We start from the raw sequence: 21437 nt of genomic DNA on the forward strand, positions 1-21437 counted from the left end.
GCGTATTGTGAAGTATACATTTTTATTTAACATTCCTAAAATAAGCTATATTTACATATTATATAAATGTATGAAGTCTTAATATAAAATAGAAAACTGCATTGACTGAGGAAATCACACTCCATATGGAGTTACTTATTGAAGACCATTTGTTTATGAAATTTTACAATAATTTATATAAATTATCTCTTCCAAATTAGATGATAATTTTTTTACTAATCCACACAATATTGATGACTTTACAAACAGTGGTGTACATTATAAACTTAAAAAACAGTTACAGCATCTTCCGGCGCACAACTGGCTTTGGAAAATTAGACAGTCTTTTTTTGTTCTTTCGTAGAATCTTCTCTGCTGTGTCTGCAGTTTCTTTCTGTTTGCTTTTTGTTCCATCAACTGGACTTCCAAAAGGAGAGATGAATTTTATTTCCACTGGTGGAGGTGACCAAGAACCTTCTTTTATCGTTGATCTGAAAAGAAAGAGAAGTATCAAATTGATTTTTTTAATCACCAACAGTATTTAGTAGAGAAAAAAAAAAAAAAGAACATATGGGATTACAAAACCGATGCCGAAGATTTATTTATGGGCTTCTTTGTAGATAGGATCAAGGCAGGAAAGAGATAAATAAGCTTCCTTTTGCTTTCATTCCTTACCAGACTGTCCCAAGCATTCTCAGTCACCATTCATGAGCTTTTAGAGCCCCCCTTTTAAGAGGTAAATGTCCTCAAACAATTTTTCCAGAAGGAATCAGAAGACATGTCCAGAAACAAGAAGTTCTCTTCACTCATTGTCTGACCCCCTCTTGCCTTGTATGGGGAACTAAGGACTGTAAGAGTATGGTTTCATAAGGTGGATTCAGACAACATAAGAGCATGCTATCATTGCAAAGAGCAGTATCCACTTGCCGTTTTCTATCCCTGCTCTCTTCTGTTTCCATTAGAGACCTAAACTGGTAAGTGGGGAAAAAGGTGCCCATTAGACCAGCAAGCTGAACAGGTTCGTAAAGTCGGAGTGGAACTGCACAGCCAAGCGAGAAAGAGGAAGTTAAGGGGCTAAGAACTGAATGAATACCACAATAAAGGAATGTGAATAAGTGTTCAAAAAGAATTTCATACTTGCTCGCTTTCTTCATTTTTGATTTTGCAGTTCTGCCTCTCTTCAGTTTTTGCTTTCCCACAGACTCTATGGACTGGGTATCTTCCTCTTTAGCTGGAAGCTCCTATGTTAAGGCAACAAAAACATTACTCATGCACACGGTCTTACACTTCTACAGAATACAAATTAATGTTTCTCTCATGAAGAAGTCATGACAAAGTTATTTCCAAAAGCATTGCAGTTTCCCTCTGCAAAAACAGACCTTCCATCTCAAATTATTGTACCATCCTAAAAGTTCAAGTTCTGAAATTAACTGTTAACACATCAAGTAAGTTTAAAAAAAGCCACTGTGCCTTTTGTTAAAGGCAAAGCAGTATTTATTAATTCTTGACATACATAGATTCAAAAGTGATTTTTGTAGCTAGTTTTCATGAAAGAAAAATCCAAAATAAATTGTTTAGCTGATTAATTTAAAGCTCTCTATTTAGATATTCATTCAATGAAAAAGGCAAGGCATTGCAAAGTATGATCTGAAAAAGTGGTACACAGCAAAAATCAAGAACGTGACACAATTAGAGTTTTTACTTACTGGCTCTTTCACAATTCGGGAAATGCTCGATACATTTATTCTCCTTGGCCTCAAAAGAGGGGGTGAAAAGACAAATTGAGAAGACAAGTCCGGGTCTAAATCCTTAAGCTGCACAGGATGGTCTGCTTTTCCAGCTAAAATGACAATCTATTGTTAACATGCATGTCGCATTATACATAAAGGACAGTGACATTAAATTACAGATGATAATCAAGAGCACAATACCTTCCCGAAAAAAAAAGTTCCAATCAGGTTTATAAACACTCAATGTGGAGGTATTTTTCCCCTAGTAACTGCCTTTTGGGATCTGCTCTTATACAGTAAATTGATAAACAAAAATAAGCCAGTGTAGTGATTTTACCTGCACTGACATAATCAAAGATACCATGCTCAAGAGGCATCAACAGTCCTCACACATCTCAAAAAGATATTTTAGCACGGGCTCATCAGAAATAGTGTGGCCAGCAGGAGTAGGGAAGTGATCGCGTCCCTGTACTCATCCCTGGTGAGGCCGCACTTTGAATACTGTGTTCAGTTTTGGGCCCCTCACTACAAGAAGGATGTTGAGGTGCTCGAGCACATCCAGAGAAAAGCAACAAAGCTGGTGAAGGGTCTGGAAACAAGGTTGTTTAGTCTGGAGGAAAGAAGGCTGAGGGGAGACCTTATCACTCTCTACAACTACCTGAAAGGGGGTTGTGGAGACGAGGGTGTTGGTCTCTTCTCCCAAGTAACTAGTGATAGGACGAGAGGAAATGGCCTCAAGTTGTGCCAGGGGAGGTTTAGCTTGGATATTAGGAAAAATTTCTTTACTGAGAGAGTGGTCAAGCATTGGAACAGGCTGCCCAGGGAGGTGGTGGAGTCACCATCCCTGGAAGTGTTCAAAAAACGTGTTGATGTGGCACTTTGGGACATGGTTTAGTGGGCATGGTGGAAATGGGTTGGTGGTTGGACTTTATGATCTTAAAGGTCTTTTCCAACCTTAATGATTCTGTGATAGTCTAGTAAAAAGAACTCTGTGCAGTAACTTCACTAACAAAGTATATGCCTGGGAAAAACAATCACAGAATTAAACAGCTGTATAGTTTGTTCCAACACACAGCTCATTTTAAAGTTAAAAAGTGAACACAATTTGGAAGCATGTCTCCTTTATTTCTCTGTTGGGAGGAAGGGATAGCAATCGTGTATTAACAGATACCCTCCAGTTTTCAAAACTGATAGAAATTAAGCTTATGACAAAAATTCAGCTTAAGTTTCATTTCACTCTACTCAGATCAGCCTCCTTACCTCTTTCCACCACAACTAACCAGCCAGTCATGTACTGTCCTGAAAAAAGACTAACTGCCTCTTTCCAAATTTTTTTTATTTTGCATGGTTACGTTCTTTACAATACTTAATGCAATCTCATAGTCTGTTTTCTGTGAATTACAAAACTACCTTGCACATAAGCATAGTACACCTACCTTTGAATTTCTTTGTCAGCTTTGTGAGAGGAGGAGAAAAAAGGAAGGATTCGTTTTCCTCAACAGACAGTTTCTGACACATAGCAGTTTTGCGGGATTTGGTTCTTGTAATACGATCTGTTAAAGTTCTTGATGTTTCATCATGTCCTGATGGGTTTATGTCTTTAAGCAGCAAAGGACTGCCCCCAGGTCCTCGGGGGAAGGCCTCCTCCCCTCTGCTCTCCTCCAATACCGATCCTCTCTTTCTGCCCCGACGCCCTGTCCTTACTGTATTCCTGGGTGTGGTTGATTCCTCCTTTGGCTGGGCAGGTGTTTGCTCACGCGTATCCCTTTTTTCTGGTTTTGCATGGGGAACTCTTCTTGTTCTTCTCCTAGGTGTATCAAGGATTTCCACTTTCCCACCTGAATGTATGTCTTCCTGAGTAGAGGCAGATTCTGTGTCTGCCAAGAGATTTTCTATCTGCTTCCTTGCACTTCTTCTAGGAGTGACAGGAAGTTTAAATTCTGTTTGAGGAAGTGATGACTTAAAGAGATCAAAGTCAGAATTTTCTGAAACCTCTGATGAACTCATCTTTCTTCTTCTGCCTCTTTTACTTGGCCCAGTTAAAATGAGCTGGTCACTAGGCTGCACCTCTTGATGTTTGACAATATTTTCAGTAAATTGTAAACTAATACTTTTCAGTTTTCTCACACTTCTACTGGGACTGACTGCCATTTTTCTCTTATGATCAGTGTCAATCTGGCCACTTTCTTGATCTCCTGCTGAATGTTTCCCTCCTCTAGTCCTTTTGGAAGTAGCAGAAGCAATAATGCTACCTTCAGCAAGAGATGTTTCTTCATTAGCCTCTTCCAAGAGTTCAGAGGCAGCTTCCTTTGCTCTCCTTAATCCTCTTCTTGGAGTAACTGCTATGGACTGCGTACTGACAGACAATGTTTGTCTGTCAGAATAGCTGCTTTCTACTTTTTCTATATTAGTCTGTTTAGGCCTCCTACCTCTCCTAGGAGTAACAGCCATCACAGGTATTTGCTCATCTTGAGCATTTTCTTCTGTTTGAAGACTCAAAGTCTTGGATGCTTCTTTGGTTCGCCTCGTACTTCTCCTAGGAGACAGTCCAAACAGAACTGATTTGTCTGTCTTCAGTAGTTGCTGATCGCCTGCCAATGGAATACTTGAACTTCTACTCAGTTGTCCCCTTGTGCGTGTTCTAGGAGTGATGACACACTCTACTTGATGTCTGCTGGATTCATCTTCCACTCCTTCTGGCATAGTCATTAAGGGAGCTTTTGCCTTCTGCAATCTAGTTACCTTCTTACCTATGGTTTCATGAATAGATTGTTCTACAACTTCAGATGTAAATTCTTTACTTCTTGTGTCTTTGATCACATCCAGTAAGTTCTCAGCAATAGCTGCCTTAATGGGTTCAGGCACATATGGGAGCGATTCTGCAATATTTTGAGATTCCTGATCACTAGTTACAGTGGACACAGAGTTTGTAACATGTTCTTGGTTTTCAGTATTTCCTAAATTGTTCACAGGTTTTTCCTCTGTTGTTGTGCCAGCCGGTTGGGAAGCATCTACTAATTCAGGGTCTCCCATCTCCGCTTCACCTTCTTCTCCTTCCAAGACTAAAGTAAAATTACTCTGAGGTATAAAAAGCTCTCCATCTCCCTCAGCTGCATCACATACACCATCCTGATTATCCGGCAAATCACATGCAAACTGTTGCTCTATCGTATCATAGCTATATCGAAGGCTGCCTGATGGATGTAGTTCACTATATGGTGATGTTTCAGGGACTTCTGAGGTTTGTGCCTTAACTCCACTATCTTCAACAACCTAAAGTTAAAAGATGTCTGTTAATGCATTATTAATTACCAAACAAACAAACTTCAAACTGAGCCAGATGAAACTGAGGACAGTGAAATGCTGCTTTTCCTTTCATATCACCACTGAAGGTAAAGTTAGAAACATACAATGTACTCTCAGCTACAGACAAAAGTTTATGTGTTTAAGGGACAGAGAACAAGAGTATTTCGCGTACGCAATCACATGCTGCTCCATTTCTCATGTTTCTGTTCATGAATAACAATTTGACACCACCCATGAACAAAGTGAGCAGTATTTACAATACAGGCTGTATACACAACTGTCAGTAGTCATCACATTCCAGTGCTTTCTGGATTGAATACAAATTGAGAGTGACCGACTCTGCATCTAACAGGGTAAAATACAATGATGTCCCCAGAGTTTAAAGTTTCGGTCATGATAATTGTGACTCCAACACTTAGTATCGCATCTGACAGCTCAACACTGCACTTTAAGGAATCACTTGGATTGCACGAGACAACACATACATTCTAAATACCTTCCTCATGTTTTGTGGTTCCCTGTACCGAGCAGTTATTCTTTCCTTCCAGATCCACGAGATACTCAAGCTTTTATGTTGAGAACAAAAGTAGTATCTTAAGTATTTCAAGTGACTCAAATGGTCAAGATAATTTAATCAATGGGTCAAGACCTTTGCCCAGCCTTCTAAGTTGCAGTGCTAACCAACAATGGCAGAAGGAAAAAGCCACTCAATGGGAGTCTCCATAGAATCTGCTTATTTTCCTGCCTTTTGCCTTGCCAAAAGTTGCTAAAGCATATTATAGCAACATGCCATGCTTCAAAACTAAATCCAAGAAATACCAGTCTGCATAAACTTTCCTTTTATGCCTACAAATCTGTGAACAAGAAAGTAGTTTGTCCTAAAGTCAGCGAAGGCAGACAAGCCAAAACCAGATGTTTACATATAAATCAAGAAGAACCAGTTATAACGGAGGCAGAAAAGCCTTCACTGGACTGCAGCCCATGACTGCAGGAGCTTTGTGATGTTCTCATGTGCCTGCTCCCTTCTTCCCATCACAAATTTTCCATTTACTCCCACAAGTGATTTAGGTATTCCCAAGTCTAGAATCATCTTCTCTACAGCATTGTCCTAAATCCCAAAGCCCAGATGAGCTAAATAAGTGATTGCCTGTTTAATTTCCCCTGAAATCTGGGACACTGAAAAGCATTTTCTTGTGGTAACAAGTTTGTATTTCACTCTAACTGTTATTAATTTCTGTCAGTATAATCCTACAGGAAATTCACAGTATACTCTATGTGGTGCTTAGAGGACATCCACAATGAATCCAAATAACTCATCAGCTCCAGCAGAAGTAAGAACAACGGGGAAAAACCTGGGACAGCTTGAGAATCTCTAGTTGTAATTTTCAGTCCATGTGAACAACCTTTTAGAATTAGTATTTGGCAATGTTTAGATGTTAAAAATACACAGTTTTGTAAAACAAAACATATCTTGACACTGAAATTAACTCATTACTGGGAATTCTGCTTATGTTACTAAGGAACAAATAGTAACGGATCAAAGCACCTACATAATTCTGAAAATGAGTTTGGTTCCCACATCATTTTGTCATTTGGTAAATGGCCCCCAGTATCGAAAAGCTGCACTCCACAACTTCTGTTATTATTGTTTTTAACATGAAAACTCTTTCTTTTTTAAGTCAAATAAGAAACATTTAAGTTAACCAAATGAAAGCGTGGTTATTTTTACAAATAGTTTAGGCATTTTTTTTGCACTACTACAGCTCTCAAAAGGCCCAAGTCTTGACAGGTTCTATTCTAAGTACAGAAAATGTATAGGAGAAACATGTATCTGCCCTTACATAATGAGGTTTGAACTTGTGTTAACCAGCTAAGGAAACAGAGGTGTTTTTGTGTGCCTTCTAATTGTCAGTAGGACAGGACTGTCCTCAATTTACAAGGTGTTTTCTATTTTCAAGGCAGTGGCAGAATAGTTTACTTACATTAATTTCCTCGGCTTCAGGAAGATTGTTAGAAACAGTTATTTCTTCCTGTGGAACAGGAAGATTTTCTTCAACTTCAGCTGCTTCTAGGTTATGTTCTTTAGGCAAATCCACATGCTTCTCCTCAAGGTGATTTTCTGAATGAGTACTGACCACACCCTCACTGTCAAGGATACTTATCACAGCTGGAAGAGATTTATGTAATTTTAACTTAACTGCTATATAAATGACTCTGGTTTAAGCAACAGCAAGTAACAGAGGAAGCAGGAGCCAACAATACATCTCTCCATCCCACCACATATATTTGGGCTTTCTCCAAAAACTAGAAGCCAGAACTATCTGTCTGGTAAAAGGAATCAGCCCCACAATTTAAAAAAAAAAAGTGAAAATCAGTTGGCAAGTCCACAGAGAAAAAGAACAACCAAGGACAGCGGGGCTGGAAAGGCACAATGGTAGCAAGTTATTCTTCACAGACAGAATACTGAGGATGCACCATCTTTGAAAATACTAGCTCGAGCAGCAGATCTCATAGCACAAATATTAGTAGTGATCTCTCCTCCTAATATTTTAAATTCCACCATTTTTCTCAATGTCTTTAACAAGAACAGAAACATTCACTGTGCATTTTCTACAAGGACTTTCGCTGAGGAGAGTATTCTCTCCACAGTTTAATGGAAGCTAGCAGCAACAAACTCATACTACTTCAGTCTGAGACACCAGTAGTGACATGGCAAACCACACATTTTACTTCAGGAGTTCAGCTACCTTAACTCACATAACATCAACAACAACCTGTACATACACTCATGGTCTGCCTCCAGGGATTCAGAAAGCTGTGGATTTGCTGCAACTGGTATGGCTTTTTCTTCTGATGAAGAGGACATCTTGGACTCCTGGTGCTTTGTTTCACTTCATGAACAGAGAGAAAGAGAGAGAGAGATTGCAATTCTCTACAATGAAACAAGTACTTAATATTCCTCCCCAATATCTAACACTAGATAGTAACATAACAACAGAGCTATGCCAAAGAATAATGTATTGTATTATTTGCCTTCTGTAGGAAGAGTGCAACTGCTCTACTGCAGGTTTAGAACAAACTGAACAAAAAGTTTGTACCAGGGTATGTTACCACTTGAAATTGAGGCTTACTTTGTTGCCTACATTCTCTCTTTAGCACTAAGCCGTTCCAGCTTTTAAAGTGTCTGGTGAGAAAACTGCTTCCCTACCAGAAACAGGCAGATGCCAATTGAGCACACGCAGAAAATAAAAATTCAGTGTATGAAATACTGCCAGGAAGTGTTCAAAGCCACTAAAGTTACAGGAACCTCAGGTGTAATTTGTAGCTACACAATTTTCAGACACAAGCAAGGCGTATGTTCACAGCATCTGCTTAGTAACCCTCAAACTGTAGAAAGGCTTACATAGGCTGGTGAAGGAAGTCTTCATCAGCACACTTTGGGGCCTGCAATGACCGGAGGAAAAAGGCCTAAACTGGCAGCTAGTCAAGTTCACTTCTATTCATGCCAAGCCAGTTCTGTTCACTGACAGAAAGGACTAGAAAAGCCGTTACATTTAAGAACACAGGAGAGGACCAATACCTCGTCAAAATCATAGCTTCCAAACACACGAAAGCCAGCAGCTACATGTTGCGTGAGCCCAAAAATGTATCGATTTTAGAAACCTACCCTTCGCTTGCAGTCCCAAAAGTAGCAGCCTCAGCAGCTTTTAACACCAATTTACCATCCTCAGGAAGGGGGAGACATTCAGCACTTGAGTCTTCCACAAATCCTACAAAAACAAGCAGATGAATGACTTCCCTGTTGCACTTAACATCATGTCCTTTAAAACACTCATATGATTTTAAAGTGAGCCTTTATGCATTTCAGCTAGGAGAGTGATCTGCCAGAATAATGCTGCCAAGGCTTCAAAAGCACAGGAGGTCTGAATTCTTCTTCCCAGTAAAACAAGAAATCCGATGCATAGTTTCAGGCAAGGAGACAAAATGACCAGGGACACTCTGTTTACAAACTAAGCTTGACATGTTACTGACCTAACACATCCAAACCTCAGAAAACATGCCTCCTTCTTAAAAGTGGGTACTAAGTTTTCTTATTTCTCTTTGGATATTTATTTCTTTCCAGCAATGCTTCTTTCTTTTCCTGACTCCATTTCCCCTCTTTCACAAGAATGCATCTAACACTCAGATCTGGGGAACCCCTGGAGTCTGTGTCTTGGCACTCCTGGTCTTCAGAACAAAAAGGAGCTGAGGAACTTCAACAGCAACAATCACTCTCCAGGATCCTCCAGAATCAGCCCAGACTTAGGACCGACTCAGTGAGCTATGATGCACTGATATTGCAGGCAGGCTCACTGCTACGAATGGTTTCGAGACCTCAGACGCAGAACTCTGACACTTGCATACACGTTCCAGGAAGAGCAAACTTGTTTTAGACAGAGTTGAACGGACAGAGCTCTGGTTGTCAAATACTGACTGGAGCTGTCTTTGCACATCATCTCCCTACTCCTGCGCTACTTTTGTTCCCAGCTCTTCATTACTGCTCACCAGTTAGTGAGCTACAGCTCTTCCAAACTGCCAGCAGATATGGTCCTATGAATACAATGTCATCAGCTGGACTGCCTTGGATGATTTGAATTGAGCTGAATTACCAAAGACCAACTGAAAGACATGTGGAAAAAGCTGCATAAGCTATTGAGATAACAAAATGGGCAAGCACAGCTGTAAGGAGAAGTAGATACACAGGCAGACCCACTCCCAGAAGAAAATGATTTAACTGAGCACTAAAAAGGGGGGTGGCTGGGGAAAAAAAATATCTCGTCAAAGCTGCACCATACACTAAACTTGCTCTAACAACACTGCAGCCTAAAGAAGTGCCCCTAAAACACAATCAGAAGCCTAAGGTTTCAACTTGTACCCCTCTCAAAACTCCCACAAATCACTGCTGCCTCTCAGCTGCAATCGCACACAAGAAACACCAGCCAAAAGCAGCATACATTCATAACGTCCAGGATACCTAAAAGAGGACTCAGGACACAGTGGCAACTTTAAAAGCCTAGCACAAGGGCCTAGGACACTTGTCAACGCTCATCATCAACTGCTGCACTCATCAGTAACATGACCTTTTGAAGCCATTTGAAAAATTCAGGATCTTAGGTTATGTTAGGGTGAAACACACCAGCTTCTTTTCTTAGTTCTGATGAATCGGGTTGTTCCATCTGGAAAGGTTTATCTTTGACCATTTGACTGTCTTCTTCCTTCTTCGATTCTGGAAAATCAGCAGTTTCTTCAGTGGAAGAATGAGCTGGTTTAGCAGCTATAAAGATGACATCATCTTCAAAATCGCCAGGTGACTTTGCATCATGATACTCCAAAGTAGTTTGGTCTGACCTGGCAGAGAAGTTACTATTTTCTTGGCTGACATCCATTTTCTCCAAACCATCTCCAGGTCTGCTTTCTGAAGAAACTTCTGCTTCAGCACAATCATCCTCAGGACTGCTCAGAGTAAACAGCGTTGGTTTCTCTCTACTTTCAGACCAAGCATCCTCCACCACTCCATGATGATGCTCAGATGAGTCTCCAGACAGCGCTTTAGCATCTTCTGGTACCCTTTTTTTCTTTAAAAAAAAAAAAAAAAACAAAAAAAACACAGTCACAACAAATAACATGCATATGCTTTTTGTCAAAGCAAGATACACACAAAAGAACAAATATGTACCAGTGTTTCTAAGTTTTACAAGCATCACCTTAAGCAAGACACTACAAGATTAATTCTCATTCTAGCACTATCTTTTGAAGCTGAGGGGAAAAACTAATCACACTTTTGACTGCTTACTGAGTTTCCAGGTCCTTGGAGAATTAAGGTGGAGGGGGTCTTGTAAGTGCTTGCTTACAAGCTGTTGTGAGGCTTGTTCTCAGCGCTGTTCACTGGCTTCATTACTGTGCCTTCAAGAGGAGGGAGCTTTGCGTAACTAAAAGCATAACCCAAGAGCTCTCTTTTGTTATGCTTGCTTTTTCAAGTTGGATGCACTACTAAAATATCCTAGCATTCACTGTGCCTGTAGCATGGAGCAAGTAAATTAATCTGGTGTCGTGGTTTAGCCCCAGCCGGCAACTAAGCACCACGCAGCCGCTCGCTCACTCCCCGTCCCACAGTGGGACGGGGGAGAGAATTAGGAAAAACCTCGTGGGTTGAGATAAACACAGTTTAATATGACAGAAAGAAAGAAGGGAACAACAATGATAATACCAACAAAGGAATGTACAAGAACAAGTGATGCCCAATACAGCGATTGCTCACCACCCGGCGATCGACAGCCCGTCCCCGAGCAGCGATTTCCACCCCCCGGCCAACTCCAGTTTATGTACTGGGCATGACGTCGGATGGTAGGGAATATCTCTTCGGCCAGCCTGGGTCAGCTGTCCCGGCTGTGTCCCCTCCCAGCTTCCCGTGCACCCCCAGCCTGCTTGCTGGCAGGCCAGCACAAGAAGCTGGACTGTCCTTGACTGCTCAGCAACAACCCAAAACATCAGCACATTAGCAACAGTTCCTCATCCCAAATCCAAAACTCAGTCTCACACTAGCTTCTGTGAAGAAAACCAGCTCTATCCCAGCTGAAACCAGGACAGTATCCACCCCTTATTCCATACCATTTACATCATGCCCAGGTCCTATACTTTTCAATACATTCCAATTATTCATTATTACTCTTCCTGTCTTTTAATATATACACACAGATATCACTTTCTTAGTCCATGGGCCATCACTTTAAAATGTCTGTGGAGTTCAGTCAGTCCATGACTCCGGGCTTCATCCATCATAGCAGTCTCTCAGGGCAGGGTAGATGGTATGTGGTGTTGGATTGTCATCTGGCACGGTCCATGTCCATGATCTGCAGGTCGAAGATGTCGGTCTCGAGAGATTTGTTGGGCGCAAGCTGCTGAAGCCAGTTCTGGTTCCATCACTGCTGCACGTTGCTTGGTTTCCATTGCTGTAGCCACCCCCATAGAGCATTTGCTACCATCCATGAGTCAGTATAAAGATAGAGTACCGGCCATTTTTCTCGTTCAGCAATATCTAAAGCCAGCTGGATGGCTTTCACCTCTGACTTGGCTTTCACCAACTGACTTGATTCACCTTGTCCTTCAGCCACTTCCGCAACTCATCGTATAGGGCTCCATACAGCAGCTTTCCACCTTCGATGTTTGCCTACAATACGACAGGACCCATCAGTAAACAGGGCATATTGCCTTTCATTCTCTGGCAGTTCATTATATGGTGGAGCCTCTTCAGCACGCGCCACCTCCTCTTCTGGTGATATTCCAAAATCTTTGCCTTCTGGCCAGTCCATGATCACTTCCAAGATTCCCGGGCGATTAAGATTTCCTATTCGAGCCCGCTGTGTAATAAGCGTGACCCACTTACTCCACGTAGCATCAGTCGCATGATGTGTAGAGGGGACCCTCCCTTTGAACATCCAGCCCAGCACCAGCAGTTGGGGTGCCAGGAGGAGCTGTGCTTCAGTACCAACCACTTCTGAGGCAGCTCAAACTCCTTCATATGCCGCCAATATCTCCTTTTCAGTTGGAGTATAGCGGGACTCAGATCCCCTATATCCTCGACTCCAAAACCCTAGAGGTCGACCTCGAGTCTCTCCTGGTGCCTTCTGCCAGAGACTCCAGGTAGGGCCATTCTCCCCGGCTACCGTGTAGAGCACATTTTTAACATCTTGTCCTGCCCGGACTGGCCCGAGGGCTACGGCATGAACTGTCTCCTGTTTGATTTGTTCGAAGGCTTGTCGTTGCTCAGGGCCCCATTTAAAATCGTTCTTCTTCCGGGTCACTTGATAAAGAGGGCTTACAATCAGACTGTAATTTGGAATATGCATTCTCCAGAAACCCACAACGCCCAAAAATGCTTGTGTTTCTTTTTTGCTAGTTGGTGGAGACATAGCTGTTATTTTGTTGATCACATCCGTTGGGATCTGTCGACGTCCGTCTTGCCATTTTATTCCTAAAAACTGGATCTCTTGTGCAGGTCCCTTGACTTTACTTTGTTTTATAGCAAAGCCAGCTTTCAGAAGGACTTGAATTATTTTCTTCCCTTTCTCGAAAACTTCTTCTGCTGTGTTGCCCCATACGATGATGTCATCAATGTATTGCAGATGCTCTGGAGCTTCACCCTGTTCCAGTGCAGTTTGTATCAGCCCATGGCAAATGGTAGGGCTGTGTTTCCACCCCTGGGGAAGTCGATTCCAGGTGTATTGGACACCCCTCCAAGTGAAAGCAAACTGTGGCCTGCACTCTGCCGCCAAAGGGATCGAGAAAAACGCGTTAGCAATATCAATGGTGGCGTACCACTTGGCTGCCTTTGACTCCAGTTCATATTGAAGTTCTAGCATGTCCGGCACGGCAGCGCTCAGTGGCGGCGTGACTTCATTCAGGCCACGATAGTCTACTGTCAGTCTCCACTCTCCATTAGACTTTCGCACTGGCCATATGGGGCTGTTAAAGGGTGAGCGAGTCTTGCTGATCACTCCTTGGCTCTCCAGCCGACGAATCAGCTCATGGATGGGGATCAGGGAGTCTCTGTTGGTGCGATATTGCCGCCGGTGCACTGTTGCGGTAGCGATTGGCACCTGTTGTTCTTTGACCCTGAGCAACCCCACCACAGAAGGGTCCTCTGAGAGACCAGGCAAGGTGGACAGCTGTTTAATTTCTTCCATCTCCAAGGCAGCTATACCAAAAGCCCACCGGTACCCTTTTGGGTCCTTGAAATACCCTCTCCTGAGGTAGTCTATGCCCAGGATGCACGGAGCCTCCGGGCCAGTCAAAATGGGGTGCTTCTGCCACTCCTTCCCAGTTAGGCTCACTTCGGCCTCCAGCACAGTCAGCTGTTGGGATCCCCCTGTCACTCCGGAAATACAGATGGGTTCTGCCCCTGTATGGCTTGATGGCATCAGGGTACATTGTGCACCGGTGTCCACTAAAGCCTTATATTCCTGTGGGTCTGATGTGCCAGGCCATCTAATCCACACAGTCCAATAAACTCGGTTGTCCCTCTCCTCCGCCTGGCTGGAGGCAGGGCCCCTCTAGTCCTGCTCATAGTACTCGTTACCCACTTCTTGTAAATAGGAATCAGAAGTCCCTTCAAGAGGATCAGAGGTGAGATCAGCTCTTCTATTCTTTCTGGGAAGCTGCCTACTGGAAAGTGGAGCGACGATTTTTCTGGAGGAACCTGAACCCCCTTTTGTAATTGTTTTTCCTTGCAGCTCGCGTACTCGTGCCTCTAGGGTCGAGGTAGGTTTTCCGTCCCACCTCCTCATGTCCTCTCCGTAGTCACGCAATTGAAACCACAGGGTGGCTCGTGGTGTGTATCCTCTATATCTTCTCTCTTGAACAGAAGAGCGCTTACTCCTAATGGCTGAGACACTGGTCCATATGGGTGGAGGGTAGGGCATATCCTCTTTGAATTGCCGGAACTCCCGGGACAGTTTCTCTACAGCAGAGACACAGGCCCGTAGGGAGGAAGAGAGACTTTCTTCGTATTGCTGGAGTTGGCCAGCCAATTCATCCACCGTTGGTCTCTCTCCGTCTTTCCAGGCCATTACTGCTAATGAGTTGGCATATGATGATGGTGCACTCCGTACAAACTTCCGCCACATAGGTTGCGTGCAATTGACTTCATCTGGAGCTTTGGATGATTGTCCATTGTCCAGGTCACCATAAATCACTTCCAGCACAGCTAGCTCCCTCAGGTACTGGATACCTTTCTCCATGGTGGTCCACTTGCCTGGGTGACATAGAACATCTTCCTTGCTGCATTATTAGTAAGAACTTCATATCGGAGGGAGAGCCTCTTGTTACAGTTGAGCAGCTCTTTATAGCAGCCAATAAAAACAAAAAACAGGTATAAAAAGGTATCGTAAAAATGCCCATTTGGCCCTGATTTTGATCGGCAGTTGCAGGAGGAGCTGAACCAGGGAATCCAAATGACAGAACAAAAGGGGGAGTAGAAGGGGGCAACGTTCAGATGGACCAACTTCGTTTGATAGCTGTACAAATGCTACCCCTGATGCAAGGCAAGAAACCCGAGAACTTCAGGGCTGGAGAACAGACAACAGTACAGCTCTCTTCACCAGGCGTCTACTGTTACCATAGCTGAAGGAAACGCAGCCTTGCGAAAAGAGAGATTGAAAGTAAATGCAGCTCATGACTCATGTTGCTTTTGAAGAGGGTTAATTCACAAAGCTTAACAAACCCAAACAACTGGCTCAATCTATAGTCCTTAGCTTCCTGCCAGACCAGCCTTTCAAAAGGTCTAGCGGGGAGCTGAACTCACAGGTTGGAACAATCACAGCTCCTAACACCTCTCGGGTAAAAACCGCCAAGCTCGTTGGCATTTCTTATGAACACGTTCCTGCAGGCACGTGACATTACAGAAGGTCTAACATAATGCTTTTTGAGCAAACTCAGGCCTGCCATCCCGATGTGCAGTTCCAATTCTCAATATAGGGAGTTTTGGCAAACTTGAAAAAAAATCTAAATCAAATCAGAGTCTGTAAAGCCTTTAACTGTAAAAGTCACTAACTATAGCCCAGCTTACCCCAACAGTCCATCTTGCCTTTGAGTTCTCTTCCCTGAAAGATATTCTAGGTTCCTTTGCTCGCAGAGGCGGAGTGACTGATCGTCCTGGAGATGCAGAGGGAGTTGCCAGGGGTGTGGTACGAAGGCTGGATCTGAGAATAGACTGAGGAGTAAACCCAGGAAAACCAGAAGCAGATGTGGCCAAAACTTTAGCTCTCTATGAAAAGAAATAAAAACATTTACTTGAATACCAGGTAAATCTTCCAAACAGTAGACTCCACTCGACAAGAGCATTAGGGTAAAAAATTGTAAACTGAGATTGTACCAGCAGAGAGGACAAAGTTTAGCCTCTGCACTGCTCTTTTTCCAAAGGTACAAAAACCTTAATGATAAAAAAAAACATGCTGTTTATGTTTCTTTTGTTTTTTTTTTTTAATGCCAACATACAAATGTATTTTTCAAATTAATTATATGGAAAAAAAGAAGGATATGGCACCTTGTTGTCTGCAGTGTTATCTCCCACCCCAGTAGTTGTTGCAATTCCTACACTGCTCTTTGAAACGGCATAAGACTTCAAATGTTAGCCTGACACAGGGACAGAAAACACTGCCACACAAAATGGCTTGTTTTCTCACCATTAATCAATCCATGCACTAGACTAAATTAAGTGACACTGCTGTAAAAATACCTAGACCTCTTCATCGAAAAGCGTTGAGGTCTTCTTACCTCAGCTCAACAAAGATTTGACACTATTGAAATGGTTTAAAAGGAGGATAGCGAAACTAGCTTCATGATATGGACAATATTTAATAAGAAGAAAAAGGTTACAATACAGAGGCATCACAACTACTTGGTTCAGGTTGTCAAAGGCAAAAAGGCCAGCACCAAGAACATATGTCAAATGTTATTTCCTTGCACGGTAAGAGTTTGATGGCACTGAATGGAAATACAGTTTCACCCAAACAATTAATAACTAAAATTACTGCAAAAAGCTATTACTGAATCTGAGAGAGACTAACATCACTTAGGTGTCATTCATTTAATGGGACTAACAAATTGAATGTTCTTACTTGTAGGTATGCAAGTCAAACTAGAGAGCTACTGAGCAATTAAATAATGAGACTGTTAAGCCACAAACTGCATTTTTAAGTACCTGAGAATACTGAAAAGCCCAATTTTAATTCACTTTCTTCCAGGCAATAAAAACAAACGTATTTCACGAACCTACACGACAAAGGTGCATACTGCAATTAACCTAGAATTAAACTTTCCCTCTTCAAGACTGTTCCCAACATACTGCTTCCAAAAGGACTGTATCTACAATAACCAAATGTGTACTGAAAATACTCCACAATTTGAATCCAACAGCATTGATGTAAAATAACTTTGGTGGTTTCATTTTAAAAAAAGCTGACACGCTTTTGGTTTGGCTGGTTGTTAGCGGTTCTTTAAAATACCAACCTTAACCACAAGAGGAGTCTCCAGTAAATTCAGCTCTGATGCTCCTGAAAAATCCTTCTGAGAGATGGAACCATGGATATTCGATTTCAGTGGGCTGGAGGCCATGAACAAAGCAGAGGCTCTGCATGGTGACTGAGAGCTACCACCCTGTGCTGCAGAGCATGAAGGAACAGGACGAACCACCAAATCCAGCAATCTGTTAAGATATACAATTTAAAAGAGGGAAATAAATAAATAAACTGGGAAAAAAATCATGCTGTGTTAAAAAAAACAGAGATGAAATAAAGTAAAAACAGTCAACGAACAAGACATACGGGTAAGCCCTCACTCTTCGGGTGATGCATGAGGCCCATGAACAAGTTACAGCCATTTTCTCTTTCTTTAATGACTTCTTTACATTTCATACATAATTTCCCAAGTCACTGCCTCTGAGGCAAGAGTAGTCTAATTTTAAGCTGCACAAGTGATGTGCTTCTCATGCCAGAAGAAGAATCATCCACATTTCAATGCTGGGACCACTTCAGATTCTCCACTTAGTTGTGTCCCTGAGTTGGCCTTTTCTTTAGCAGATACAAAACTAAATGCAAACAGAACGCTTTGGAAACACTGAGAGTATAGACACACTCACACATATATATTAGATATATATGAGAAGCAACACCTTTTTGAAATAGTCATTCTGTGGATCTACTATACCTGGAACAGTTTCGTGAAAATTTTGTAACTGGTGTCTCAAGAAATGCATCACGCAACTCTGCGTCAGGGAGAGGATGTGTTACGGCTGGTGGTTCTGTAGCTCTAGGACTAGATTTAAAAGGAAAATGTAAGTGACTTTCAATCCCCTGAAGTCCGTACGTATCAGAACTCAAATTTAGTTGACCATACCACCTGGAGGAAAATCATCAGACAGCTGCTAGCCTCTTTTCCGCTCTTTACAATTCTGCCTGGTTTTGGGGTAAAAAAGGCAGAAACGAGGCAAAAACTGGGCAGGAGGAGGTAAAAGAGTACTATTTGGTCATGCAATCAAGTCTACCAAAATCCGTACACCAATAGCTTGAACGGTAATCATAGCTTTACTTTCAGCTATCTTAAATTCTGTAAACACATTTGCCATCATGTAAGCACGTATATTTGCACAAATAAGATCATCGTAGCAGAAAAACTCTCTCCGACTATTACTTATGCTATATTGTTTGTTCGCTCTTACATATCATATGAGCAAAACAGCCAAACAAATCTTTGTTCAGGCGCACCTTCCCTCCGAAACACTAGCGTCATTCAAACGGATGTTACTCTCTCTCTCCCAACACGTACCTCAAGACTAAACTCTGTGAAAAGGCTGCTCACCTAGCATAGTGTGAGAAACTGGTTTGCGGCTCATTTCCCACTCGAACTTCTCCAATTTTGGACAATACATTACTGATAAAAGTTGCTCTTGTATGCACATTTCTTGCATTAGTTTGTTTTGTTACTGTTGACAATGGTGTTGGTCTTGCGACTGTAAAGGAAGAGGGAAAAAACATCAGCATTGTGTAATCAAAGCCACGGTTAGTTGTCCATTATATTTCACCCCCTAAAAAGTACCTTGACTTAAGACCGATGAAGGCAAACGGTAAGGCTTGGCTCTCTCCACAGCCAGCTTCCTCTGAACTCTAGGCAGGATCTTGCCATATTGGTCTAGCATGGAATTTCTGGCAACTGCTCGCTCTCTCAAGCGAGGATCACGATCGTTCTGATCCATGAAAAGCAAAAAGCAAAAAGGTAACTGACTGCAAGAAGTTCATTGCACAGAACTATCTGTGCTCTTTCTAATTAGTGAATAAATTTCCTCTACAGGTCAAGGAAAATACACCCACTGCACACACCAGCAGCAAGTTCTGCCCATCAGCACACGCCATCACCTGGTAGTTTTGGCAAAGTGGAAGGAAGACTAGAGGAATAACAGAACCCACAACTTCAAGGTAAAACAGCTCTGGCACTCTGCAGAACCTTGTTCTGATACACTTGCTGTCACCTGCAATCCTCAAACGGTTTACAAAACAGCAGGCTCTCCCTTATTCTTTCTGAAACACCAATGTCCGAGATGACTGACTGTATGGGAGAACTGCAAATGATGTTGGACAAAATGATGTGCATGCTAAAATGAGTAAGAAAAACCTACCTACGCACACCTTCTGGTTGGATGAAAGTTTTCAAATGCAGGATCTAAAACTTCCAAAAGCACCTTTTAAGTTTGGTGCACTGGAAAACTAGGGTTCCGGAAAACAGCAAAGGCATCACAGAAGTTCACACAATACAAAAGTTAATCTGGTTATTTTGAGAAACGGAAGTTAGATAAGAATTTCTGTCATAAAAGTGGTACAGTCAAAGTTTTGGAATTGCGGAGCACGCTATAACTTGAAGAAACAAAGAAAACCAAACCACCACGCAAATTTTACCCGTGGATGGGCATGCACAATGCTCTCAGCTAGAAAAACAAAGTTGCATGCCAGATACAAGAGATCACACACACCATACTCTTCATTCCACAGAAAGGAGTGACACAAAAAAAACACTTTTGATCATCTATACCATACATATGTGAACAACTGCGTGATAAGACTGGCTGATAGAAAAAATGTGTATTTAGTCCTCAGATGCAAACAAACTACTGTAGGTTGCATCAGCAATGGTCTGTAACATTTCGTTCTTAACTTCACAGAGCAGCTTTGCAGTAGCGAAGTATTCTGTTCAACGTTTAGGTTCAGCTATAACTTAAGGTGTAGAATCTTATTCCTAGTATTTCAACGAATGGTGTAAAAAACAACGCAGGATTATTACTGAGTACAATCAAAAACAGTTAGTTACACCTACACAGAAGCTTGAACTCTTGACAGAACTTTTACGCTTACCATAAGGTTAACCTTCATTGACTGATTCAACTGCAGTGCTGGAATATAGTTGGCACGCTGCAGATGGTGGACTAAAAGAAATTCATGATTCTGAACACCAGCATTGGTCTGTAAAAACTTCTCCAAACTCTCCTATGAGAAAGAACACATTTCAAAAATCTATTATGATCCTGCTTTTTCTCTTTTCAAAGAGACAATTAAGATTTTTTTTCTTGTCCACACATACTTGTTCAGTGTCTGTGAAAGGTAGCTTCAGTAAGTCTTCCATCAGTCCCATCTCCTGACAGATTTCATACATGTGTTTTAACAGCTCTTCTATGTTTAACTTAGTGGAATGTTGCTGCAACAGACTCCACGCCTCCACCATGCACCTGTAATTAATTTTTTTGAGATGTAAAGGAATAGTCTTAGTATAAGCAAAAAGATGCCCCAAAGTTATTGTATTCCAAGTTTCAAGGAAATTCAGGGGATCGTGATTTACATCAGTTGTGCTCCACTTCTCACAATATTTGAATGCCAAAACGGCAGGATATATTTCTTTACCTATTGGACAACAACACAGTGAGGAAAAGGCGCACTTCACTGCTGCTTGACATTGATGGCTTCATCATCTGCAGGTATCTGAGGGCTCGCCTATGCTCTCCTTGGCACATGAGGGATTGAATAATTCTCGTATGTTGCCATGACACAGTTTTGATTGTAGCTGGGTGAAAGAGCAGGGCCAGGGAGTTCTGCAGAAGTTGGAGATCAGGTTTATTACAATATATACATACACCCATGCAACAAAAACATTCACAACTTTCTTAAGTGAGGGTGAATGGGTGTTAAGTAAACTTACATGACTCATGAAATATTTGATACAGGGTACGTAAATAACAATTCTTAAGTATTTGGCAGGAAAAAAAATTCACTTGGCCATACAGAAGAAAGCGGGTGTTTCAAAAGGAGTGATTCACACTCTTCTAGGTTAATCAAATCTCTCTACACAAACATCATTTTTTATAAATACACTCCTAAACAACCAGTTATTCTCCCAGACAAACAGACTACATTAACATCGTGACAGGCAAAGCACAACCTTCAGCATCAGAAAGAACATGAATTCGGGTGAAAAGTCTCTTTTGCAGACTTCTGTCTCAAATCTTGCTGCCACGACCGCAGTTTCACTATTTAGAGTACTTAAAACACTGGTTTTGAGAAAGTGCTCAACTGGTGTGCTGAAAACAACCTAAACGGATGGCTTTGAAAATTCAAATACCAAGCATTCTGAAAGATGCTTTCTTCTTTGTTTTAATCAATTTTCTATCAAAATAATGAAAACAAAGTTTCAAATTATAATTTACTGCTGAAGATGTCATAGCAGTACTACAAAAAGGCATCTATGGTTTTAGCACCTGGTATTAGCTAAGCACCAATTTTTTTAAATCATGTTTTAGATGATAGCTTTGTACTGCAATGTATGTCTAATTAAACTGCAACATACTTA

The 21437-nt window shown here is 41.8% G+C and overlaps 1 protein-coding gene across 1 annotated transcript in view; it reads right to left on the reverse strand.

Moving 5' to 3' along the window:
- Positions 1-277: 277 nt before the first annotated feature.
- LOC309403704 (protein ELYS-like) overlaps positions 278-21437 on the reverse strand; it is a gene marked incomplete at its 3' end in the record, with an annotated part of 46381 nt that continues 25221 nt past the window's right edge. The window contains exons 20-35 of the mRNA XM_081997948.1: positions 20495-20682; positions 20178-20322; positions 19952-20083; positions 18645-18792; positions 18408-18558; positions 17757-17864; positions 17061-17256; positions 15600-15816; positions 10188-10614; positions 8712-8814; positions 7800-7890; positions 6998-7182; positions 3146-4982; positions 1682-1819; positions 1117-1204; positions 278-470 (exon numbers count right to left, since the gene is read on the reverse strand). Coding sequence (XP_081854074.1) covers positions 278-470; positions 1117-1204; positions 1682-1819; positions 3146-4982; positions 6998-7182; positions 7800-7890; positions 8712-8814; positions 10188-10614; positions 15600-15816; positions 17061-17256; positions 17757-17864; positions 18408-18558; positions 18645-18792; positions 19952-20083; positions 20178-20322; positions 20495-20682 — 4347 coding nt within the window. The remainder of the gene's footprint in view (positions 471-1116; positions 1205-1681; positions 1820-3145; positions 4983-6997; positions 7183-7799; positions 7891-8711; positions 8815-10187; positions 10615-15599; positions 15817-17060; positions 17257-17756; positions 17865-18407; positions 18559-18644; positions 18793-19951; positions 20084-20177; positions 20323-20494; positions 20683-21437) is intronic.

This window comes from Phaethon aethereus (assembly GCF_964289735.1).
Source record: "Phaethon aethereus genome assembly, chromosome: 3".
NCBI classification, from domain to species: domain Eukaryota; kingdom Metazoa; phylum Chordata; class Aves; order Phaethontiformes; family Phaethontidae; genus Phaethon; species Phaethon aethereus.